The 10,351-nt window shown below is 51.1% G+C and overlaps 3 protein-coding genes across 3 annotated transcripts; 2 read left to right on the top strand and 1 right to left on the bottom strand.

The window, feature by feature from the left end:
• Positions 1-207: 207 nt before the first annotated feature.
• Positions 208-1,938, top strand: N7539_004353 (putative nucleotide-sugar transporter; the record flags this gene model as incomplete). The annotated part of the gene is made up of 3 exons (XM_056933955.1): positions 208-510; positions 600-675; positions 743-1,938. 3 exons carry the CDS (start codon positions 208-210, stop codon positions 1,936-1,938), a joined length of 1,575 nt encoding a protein of 524 aa, XP_056791496.1.
• Positions 1,939-2,587: 649 nt separating this feature from the next.
• N7539_004352 (DNA-(apurinic or apyrimidinic site) lyase APN1) lies at positions 2,588-4,468 on the bottom strand (the record flags this gene model as incomplete). The annotated part of the gene is made up of 4 exons (XM_056933954.1): positions 2,588-3,440; positions 3,506-3,640; positions 3,699-3,888; positions 3,976-4,468. 4 exons carry the CDS (start codon positions 4,466-4,468, stop codon positions 2,588-2,590), a joined length of 1,671 nt encoding a protein of 556 aa, XP_056791495.1.
• A 565-nt stretch (positions 4,469-5,033) lies between these two features.
• On the top strand, positions 5,034-8,861 carry N7539_004351 (putative checkpoint protein kinase (SldA); the record flags this gene model as incomplete). Its single annotated transcript, XM_056933953.1, has 3 exons — positions 5,034-6,026; positions 6,146-6,575; positions 6,634-8,861. 3 exons carry the CDS (start codon positions 5,034-5,036, stop codon positions 8,859-8,861), a joined length of 3,651 nt encoding a protein of 1,216 aa, XP_056791494.1.
• Positions 8,862-10,351: the final 1,490 nt, after the last annotated feature.

Here is a 10,351-nt window from a genome sequence, read left to right as displayed (position 1 = left end):
CCCTCCCTCCTCTGCCACACAATTACATCCCATCTCTCGAAGACGATGGGACTGTCACCCGCTGGAACGGGTCACCACCGACGCCGGAGTTCGGTGTTGACGGGCGCAAGTCGCTCGATACATCCAGGCCCATCGGACAGGAGAGAGGAAAGCCTGCGACCTCATGGAGATGCAGGCCCAAACAAACTGGACGAACAGGAGCATCTGATGGCAGAGGATACGGACACGTCCGAACTGTCCGCGTCGGCCCTGGAAACCCAGGAGTTGGACGAGATGAGTTCGGATGACGACCAATATGACGAGGAGACGGGTCTCACAGCAAGCCAAAAACGCCAGAGGCGACGGCGGCGTCGCCAACGTCGCAAGTTGGACGCTCGGATCGCAGACGTGAAGTCATCCCGATTCGGTCTGCCATCTTTGGGATTAACGGATCGAACCGTTGCTCGAAAATTATTCGTCAACGCTGGCTTGATTCTTCTGTGGTACTTCTTCTCCTTGTCAATCTCTATTGTGAGTACATCTGCGAAACTTGCGATCCATTGGCTTGTTCGAACCAGAAAGCGCGATTGATAGGGGCTAACAGCGGGTCTTCTTCACAGTATAACAAATGGATGTTCTCCGAAAACGATGTTGTCTTCCCCTTCCTCTCTATTCACGACCAGTCTGCACATGCTTGTTCAATTCACGTTTGCCGCCCTTCTACTGTGGATCTTTCCATCCCTGAGACCACGGGCTCCTCCAGTCTCACCCTCGGCTTCGCCAACGGAATCTTCAAAGGAGTCCGAGTCGCTAATCTCGCGCTCTTTCTATCTGACTCGTCTGGTTCCGTGCGGTGCAGCGACTTCGCTTGACATTGGTCTCGGTAACATGTCACTGCGATTTATCTCTCTCACTTTCCTTACCATGTGTAAATCATCCGCCCTCGCTTTCGTTCTTCTCTTTGCCTTCCTTTTTCGTCTGGAATCACCCTCTTTCAAATTAATCCTGATCATCGCCGCAATGACCGTCGGCGTCGTCATGATGGTGGCTGGCGAAACCGCCTTCAATGCGCTTGGATTCGGTCTCGTCATTGCGTCGGCTTTCTTTTCGGGCTTTCGCTGGGGTCTGACACAGATTCTCTTACTCCGCCATCCTGCGACTTCCAATCCTTTTTCTACATTATTCCTGCTGACGCCCATCATGTTTGTCTCCCTCCTATGTATTTCTCTTGCAGTTGAAGGGCCGAGTAACATTCACTACGGCTATTTGACCCTTGCTGAGCAGCGGGGAGCCATATTTGGGGCTTGTCTGTTGATATTCCCTGGTTTCCTCGCCTTTTGCATGATCTCCTCCGAATTTGCCCTTCTCAAGCGATCGTCTGTAGTGACTCTGAGCATTTGCGGAATTTTCAAAGAAGTTGTGACGATCAGCGCAGCCGGTGTCATTTTCCATGACAAGCTCACCGTGGTCAACATCACCGGTTTGGTCGTGACCATCGCAAGCATCGGCTGCTACAACTACATGAAGATTTCGAAGATGCGTAACGAAGCAAAGCGCGATGACTGGGTCCGCGAGGAGACGCCGGATTCTGACTCGGAAGAGATGAGCGGCACTGAACACGCTGACCGTTATCCGATGGCCAATTCTGAGACTGGTGCTCCACTACCCACGACAGCTGCTCAGCATAATGACGAGCTGCAGACCTCGAACGCCGGTGAGCAGCGCCACTCATTTCGGGTGCGGGCCAGTGGTGCAATGCCCAACTTGGCTGCCCCTTCAACTATACCCGAGGATGATTTTATGCACGCCTCCGTCACTCCAGCGTCTCCAACGATCACACCTCCGGTGGATGCGCCCTTGTCGAGCCACCTTCACCCGTCAATTCCAGAAGCCTCCCCAAACTTGGACACCGTGCCCTCATTCGCACCGTTAAAGACTTCGAGCACCTTTCATTCCTAGTCACCTCAACCCCCTCGGCATATATTCCGCGAGCTTTTCTTCCTGATATATACAATTTCATCCAGTTCAGCGAGCCGGTGCTCTTTCACTTGAGCGGTCGCGTGACGACAAAGACTTGACAGTCGTCGACGAAAGGCTGGAACGAGACTGGCGCGGTTCGATTTTTGGGTTGTTATTGTACAGTTGACTCGATTGGTGTTGAATGTTTCTGATACCCTCGAGCACGTGCTGAAAGCAATGGCTTCAGCAAGTGGTCTTTTGTCATTTTGTCATTTTGTGAGCTACGATGTTGGCCGTGGGATTACGTTTCAATCAATGTCACAAATTCGGGTTACCTCACTTCTGTCATAGCGTTTGGTCTCATTTATGTTCGATATCATATTCACAAGTTTTATGAATTCATTGATAGGCCCCCATCTTCTGATTGGATATACAACTGGATCTTCCAATGGATCACTTGCACGAGAGGTAAATTGTTGCGGACATTGGCATTCGTTCAACAGGTATCGCATAGATGATGATATGCGCTGCGCGAACACGAGCACAGATCAGTTTCAGGTGTACCTAACGTAGGTATGAAGTAGGTACAGCTCGGCAACTTGAACAAGATATACGATACTGAGCTTTGATTTCAATGGACCCAGTGACATCACTCTTTGCTGGTCTTTTTCATCATTTCCACAAGACTTTTCTGACCCTTCTCTTTCGCTTTTGCGTCCTTTCTTCGCTCAGTCTCCAGCTTCCGTTCATATTGCTCCATTTGTTTCTCCCGCATTGGACGTCCTTCCTCCGAAAGGCGCGCCTCCAAGGTTCGAAACTCCTCTCCCTCCGGATCCATCCCAATCAGTGACTCGAGTAACTTGATCTCCCGCGCCCAGACAGCATGGTCCGGAACAGCTGCTGGAGACGCACCCGCAGGCCGTTTGGCGCCTTGCTTTCCAATCTTCTTCTTCACTTTCTTCTCTGTCTCGCTCGTGCAACTATCACATTTGTCACCTTCACCGTCACCACCGGTCTGACCTGGGACACGATCGATGGGCGTTTCCAAGACCATTGGAAGCCCTTCAAATCGTGGTTCGTTCATCACGTTGTGGAAAGCACGGAGGCCAAGAAAGCCGGTGCCGATATTAGCGTGGAGGTCACGATGACTTCCACGGGGTGCTTTCGAGTCGTTAAGATGCAGAGCGCGGAGGAATTTGATGCCTATGAGCTCTTCGAATTCGGCCAGAAACGCTTTGAATCCTTCTGGGGTGACCAGATCATACCCGGCAGCAAAGCTGTGACACGTGTCAATGCAAATGCCAATACGTGAGTGATGTTCCTCGGGAATCAGGGCGAGTAGGTCCCGAAACTCCGAGAGTGACCCGCCAATAGTGTTGCCGTGGCCGCACATGGTCTCCAAGACTGGGATGACTGTGCTCGTTTCGGAGATTGCTCTAGTAAGGGCATCTGCGAGACGGGCGAGGGCTTCTGGCAGCGGAGTTTGGTTCGTACTCCCCGGGCTACTTGAGGGTCAGCAAGGTGGAATTCGAGAGACGAATCCGTCCCGACGACGTAAAGTACTGACTGGAAATTATAGAGCCTGATGCCAAGTGCCTCACATCGGCGAAGGTCATCCAGGAAGGAGTCATAAGCCTGATTGGCCTTTGTTTTGTCGTTCTGAGCAAGGTTGACAAGGTAGGATCCGTGCGGCAAGACATGTCTAGATCAAAGTCAGTCGAGAGTTCTGATTGACCGAAACTTCGACTCGGGCGACACACTTTGCTTGATCATATTTCTGCTCCTCGCACATCTTACGGAACTGATCTCGGACGTCGTCTTGAAGGGGCGGATTGTCCCACTTTCTTTGAGATTTGAGAAACAACGCAAACGCATTCCCTCTGTTCATGAGATTGTGAGCTTCAATTACATCAGATCGACGGGGAAATGGCGTGATACCCAATATGCGTGCTGTTGGTGATGGAATTGAAAACACCTGGCAAAGTAAGTCAGTTCAAAATCCCAAGCGCTGTCGGGTGCAGTCACCGAGCTATTTACCTTTCGCAGCGCTGACATGAGCCCCAACGAACATCTTCAATCCCTGTGTTCGCGATGCTAACGGCATTGCGTCGAGCTCTTTTTCTTCCTTGGTCTTCCGGGTCTTTTTGACAGGCTTTTTCACTACAATTGTCTCTATCCCAGTCTCGCCTTTCACTTCAATCGCGTCGGCTTGAAATTTCTGGGCAGCTTTTTTCTTGGGTGCAGCTTTTCCCAACGGAGCAGCTTGATCCTCTATGCGCTCGTCCTTTACCAGCGGCGCTGCGTCTTGAGCTTTCCCTTTGCTGGTCTTTGACGCTCTGGTTCGAGATAGCAACGACCTTTTACTTTGAGACACTGCTTCCGCTTCGTCTACTCCGGAGCCGTCATCAGACGAAGGCTCCTCAATGTTCGTGGCGGGCCTTTGGCGTTTAGACCTTCTTAACGGGAAGCTATCAGAAGCTCCGTTGCTGAGGTTCCTCTTGTGACTCGCTTTGGCAGGAGTAGACGACATCGAGTTGGATATTATGGATTTAGTGGTGACCATATGCAACCAGATAAGGTTTGTATTGGCTTCTTACAGAAGGCTCTGTCCCCAGGTTGGTGGAGAACTGGAGTAATTGGATCGAAAGTCGATACGAGCACGTGACTAGAGGTGGCTGTGGAAATTGTGAAAGCCTGGCGTTAGTCGAGCATCTGGCGTTCGACGGTTCTTCAGTGACGTCGACAACAAGTGCTCGTCCAAATAGCACCACACGTGATGTGGGAAAGCTCGAGCCGGATCAATATTTTGAGACTGTTCGTAATCTTTTCTTCTTAAAAGTTTCTCGTTGCTTCCCGACCTTCCGCTATAACCTAGAATTCGTTCAGATCTGAGATCTGATTTCGTCTGGCCGGTTAGTATTGCCGGGGCAACCAGTCATGTGATGTTTATCGATAACCCAATTTCCTCTTGGGCGCTGACCCGACAAGCTCTCAATTCATTCTGCTTGGTATGTCTTAGACTCATCGACGAGCCCCGCTCGACATTTTTCAACTTTGGGCAGGCAAGGTCACATCTGACCTAACACCTCGCTGAAATGGCGGGAGACGATGATTTGGTCGACTTTAACATCATTGAGGCACAGAAAGAGAATGTTCAATCTCTCCCTGGTGGTCGATCAGCCCGGGAGTTGGCTCGCATTTTCTCTGGAGGTAGCATGAGCGACAAGACGGCGGCGCCTTCACCCAATGACACAAGGACCATCAACGGTGCAATTCGACAGGAATACGAAAATGAGCTTGAGTCGATAGGAGAGTCGGATGACCCTCTTGACGTTTACGACCGCTACGTCAAATGGACTCTCAATGCCTATCCGTCCGCTCAAGCCACGGCCGAGTCCGGACTCCTGCCCCTCCTCGAGCGTGCCACTAAGTCTTTCTTATCATCTTCACATTACCGGAATGATCCACGATATCTGCGAATCTGGATGCATTATATCCGACTTTTCTCGGATGCCCCACGTGAGACCTTCGCCTTCCTCGCGCGCCATCACGTTGGTGAGGGACTGGCTTTATTCTACGAAGAATTTGCCGCATGGCTGGAGGGTGCCGGTCGTTGGACACAAGCAGATGAGGTTTATCGGCTAGGGATCGATCGTGAGGCTCGACCAGTCGAACGACTTGCCCGAAAATACAACGAGTTCCAGCGGCGATACGAACAACACACTCTGGATGCTGGACCATCTTCACCTGCCCTCCCTGCTGTTCGACCCGCTCTTGCGGCAAAGAAGGATCCGTTCGCCTCACCAGAAACGTCCGCAGACCCGCAAGCGTCGCAACAAGCCCCCGTCGCTGCCGCCCCGGCCAAATCGAAGTCTGGAAAAATGAAAATGGCAATTTTCTCTGACGCTGATGCCGCGCAGTCAAACCAACCGGCAACAAGCGGTCAAAATAAGGGGTGGGATAGCATTGGATCAATGAGGGAACGCAGAAAGGAGAATGAAATGGAGGCGAAACCGTGGGCTGGGGAGACGTTGAAGGCAGGCAAAAAGCCAGCGCCCACACAAAAGATGGCGATTTTCAGAGACAAGGTGAGTCTTGGTTTTTTTTTTTTCATTCCACGACATTCTTCTCCGATGAATATCCATATATTTACGATCATAGGACTAATTGCTGGGGGGGACCTCTATGTTCGATTGTTTGTATACAGTCCAATCCAATTTCACCTTCTGATTCGCCAAAGGGCCCAAAAAAAGTTCCAGAACACCATGTAAAGGAAGCTGTCAATCCCCGGACCGGTCGGAGAGAGCGCGTGTTCGTCGATCTAGAGGCAGTATATCCCGATCCCCACAACCCATTGATCGAAGTCAGTTTCGAGGAATTGCGAGCCATGCGGCGTGGATGGACAAGTAAAGATTGGGGAATACAAAAGGAGCCTTTGAGACCGATTTCCGGCAACAAAGCTGGCGACGCTGCGCCCACGAAGCTCAAGATATTCGTCGATGACCAACACAGGCAAATGCCATCGCAGAGATTGGTTTCCGGTGAACATGAATCCCGCGCCAAACATCAGGAGGAGGCTCAAGAGAACAAGGGGCCCAGAGAGAAGAAGTTCAAGGTGCAAGGAGAAACACAGACGAGTAAGTTGATGCAGATGCTAGTAGACGTTTGGTGACGAGGCTGACATTCGAGGGTTAGTCAAGATGAAGTTCGACTCGCCGACAAACGCCAAGGTCCGAAGGAAGAGTACACGGGAGCCAACAATGACGATGCACACTCGGGCCGCTACGGATGAAATCTATGGCATCTTCAATCAGCCACTCAAGGCTGAACTAGAAGATCCGGCTGATAGTCTTTATGGCAGCGAATACGAGGATGATGAATGTGCTAGTACCGTCGATAGCACAGGCACCGGTCACATATCCGCCGCGTCGAGTGACTTTGGCGACGACGAAACTCAAACATTCCACAAGTCTTACGATGACACGGAGTATGGGGATGGTAACACAACACGAGCCGAGAGTGTTGTAGGAGACGACTGGACAGAGTTCAGCGTCAGCAAGGACGTTCCCGGACACGATCATTATGATGGCGCGTCTGTTGCGAGCGAAGAGGACCCTGGATCACAGACTGACTCTCCAACCAAGGAGCGTTTTGTGCCTCAGATGCCTGCTGATTACAACCCACCATTTGGAACATATCGCGATCCGGATGTAATGGCTCAAAATCGGCTTCCTTTCATGACACCTATAGTAGAGCGAACAGAATCTTCGATTTCCATGACAGCTGCGCGGAGCTTGTACAATGCAAAGACCCCTTCAAAGCCGCGATCCCCAGCGGCTGTACCTCAAATGGGCAGCCTACTGGAGTCAAGTCCACTCGGAAAGTCTACGCCCTTTCGCGCGGATCATACTATGAACTCAATCATTGATGTGCCTTTCAGTCCGACTGCTTTCAGAACTTTGGCACCAAAGTCACGTCGGCGAGATGCCATCATCAAAGACATGCAGTGTAATCCCACTGACAAGGGCATCCGCAACACAATTCTCAACTCATTGGAGCCGCCATTGGCATGTTACGCAGGATATCATAGTCATAGTCAAGAGAGCCACTACTCCAGCATGATTCAGAAATTCGTGAGGGCGCACCACCGCAAGTCAAAATCCGCGGACGATGATCGAGGTGACATGCCAGTGCTTGAGTTTATAGGTGCCGAGCGCAGCTACATCATTCGTCGTGAGCTTGGCGCTGGCGCATACGCCCCTGTGTATCTCGCTGAAAGTATCGAGAATGCCCGAGCATCGAAAGAGAACAGGGCCGAGAACTTTGTTGACAGTATGGTCAGAGCTAATCCGTCACGGGGACAGCGATTTCCATTCGAGGCGATCAAGGTTGAAAAGGGACCCTCTAGTGCTTGGGAGTTCTACATGATCAAGACAGCCCAAGAACGTTTACACGAAGACTCTTTCTACGGACGAGCTGTGGAAAGTGTTGTCCGCGCCCATGAGCTTCACGTACACCAGCGAGAAAGCTTCCTTGTCGAAGATTACAGAGGCCAAGGCACACTTTTGGACCTAGTGAACGTTCTTCGCAAGGATGTCATCGGTACCGCGCATTCTAGTGACGGTGGTTTGGACGAATGCCTGGCGATGTTCTTTTCAGTCGAGCTCTTCCGAACAATCGAGGCACTTCATGCCACGGGCATTCTTCATGGCGACATCAAAGCCGATAATTGCCTTGTCCGCCTAGACGAGCCCTCGCCCTCTGATCCACCCACCGATTCCTTATCCCTACTTGACCTGGCCAGCGATGAAAATGGCGTGGTACCTGACCCTCGAGACTCGCCTGCATATGCCCCTTCTGGTGCATATGGCTGGCACACCAAAGGTCTGGCGCTAATCGACTTCGGCCGAGCCATCGACATGAATGCGTTCAGCCCCAACGTTCAATTCATTGCAGACTGGGAGACAGGGACTCACGAATGCAACGAAATCCGCGAAGCTCGCCCTTGGACTCACCAAATCGATCTCTACGGCATTGCAGGCGTCATTCACGTCCTCTTATTCGGCAAGTACATTGAGAGCGCACCAATGCGAACCAGCGACGGCGCACAAACACGCACGTATCGCATTCGCGAAACCCTCAAGAGATACTGGGACCGTGATATCTGGAGTGAAGTTTTCGATCTCCTACTCAATCCAAGTGGCGACAAATGGGTTGCAATGGAGCTCGGCGATGACTGGGCGGCCGAAGAGTCGGATCACCACCCTGGTCCGGTACTACCGGTACTTAAGTCCATGGCGTATGTCCGGGGCCGAATGGAGGATTGGCTTGTTGCACATGCTGAAAGGAAGGGTCTTGCTTCGCAATTACGGAAGATCGAGATAGTTTTGGCAGACAGGAGAAAAAAGCTTGAACGTGTCTGAACGACCGTCACCTGATCCCATTTGCCGTTGGTTTCCTGAGAGCAATGACCCCCTCCGTACCCTTGCTCGATTCATTTCCGATTCCCTTTCAACTTCGTCTTCGTTTCTCTCTTTGTCTCTTCTGGCGCTTTGACTCGATGACAAAAAGCGGTTGCTGTACTTTTGTGTGGATGCTATTCTTCGGGGCTTCTGCTGGGTGTGTGCATTACTTAGGGCTATTGTTTCGCGTCAACAGGTTGCGTTCTGCTTTTCGGTCTCTCTATACCCCCATGTTCACCTTTCTTTTAGTCTAACAATCTTATCTCGTTCATGTCCAGTCAAAGAGACTACCAGCCATTCAAGGGGAAAGAACTTGAGTGCCATTCGCCCTTGTAAAATAATCGTCCTGATCTTCATCTGTGCCAGACAAGCCTGATACTCATAATGCCCGAAATCCGTGCTCCAGGGCTTGAGCAAACTACCTGGTGACATCGGCCAAGTCACCGAGGGGCTGACTGCATGCCATGATGCTTAATCCGTTGATCTAGAAACGCAATTGACTACATCGGCGAAGCGAAAACTAGGACATTGTCAATGAAGATGGAAATTTATCATTGTACCTTCAGCATCAAGCAGGGTTATCCAAGAAGACGGGCAAACGTACAGTTCCCGGATCAAGAGTCGAATTCGCTATGAACATGCAAAGAGGTGGACATGGTCGCGACCTCAAGTCCGCAATCGAGAATGATTGGGAGATGAGATGCGAATGCAGACGTGATTCGTTGCAGAAACAGAAGAGTGAACAATCTGGGGTAGGATGGCAATTTTGCGAGTGAAGGTGAACATGAGATAAATGCATTGGCTTTATGGGCCTGATACGTGAGCTCCGGTACAATGCGTTTGGAGAGCAGAATTTGGATTGATAACAGCCAGGCAGGAGAGTGCAGTGCAGCGTGGATCAGGGCCAATGGGTCGGCTGAGAAGCATACGGGAAGATGGAGTTCAATTTCATAAAGACACTGAAAACTCCATCTTTGTTTCGTTGCCAACACACCCTTCTGGCAATGTTACCCCCAAATCTGATGCAAGAAGGTGAAAAGTAATCAATCTAACCCAATCGCGAGTGGATGGTAGATGCAGATGGAGAAGAGAAAGGGCATAATAAGCTCGCTGGCATTAGACTCGAAATGACTTGGAGATAAGCACAAATACAGGCGCAAAGGCCCAGCAGAGCAGGGCAAGAACGAAAGCCAGAACACCGCGCTTGCATTTTGTTGCAGTCAGGGAAGAATAGGTTCGTAGGCAGCGCAAAGGGCGCTGAGGGTCATTGGCGGTCATGTCGTGTGAGGTTGTCCGTAAAGATACGTCCGTTAAGATACGTCCGTTAAGATGAAAATGGTGTGGCGTTCGTCACCTTGACGCATGTGAGGCTTGGAAGCTCTTATTCCCCGGTATCACTGGAGGCGCGGTAGCCGTCGTGTTAGTAAAGATGGTCCAGCGCTGTGATGAGG

This window comes from Penicillium diatomitis (genome assembly GCF_028827545.1).
Source record: "Penicillium diatomitis strain IBT 30728 chromosome Unknown utg000004l_segment0_segment0, whole genome shotgun sequence".
NCBI classification, from domain to species: domain Eukaryota; kingdom Fungi; phylum Ascomycota; class Eurotiomycetes; order Eurotiales; family Aspergillaceae; genus Penicillium; species Penicillium diatomitis.
This window is presented reverse-complemented; position numbering and strand designations above follow the sequence as displayed.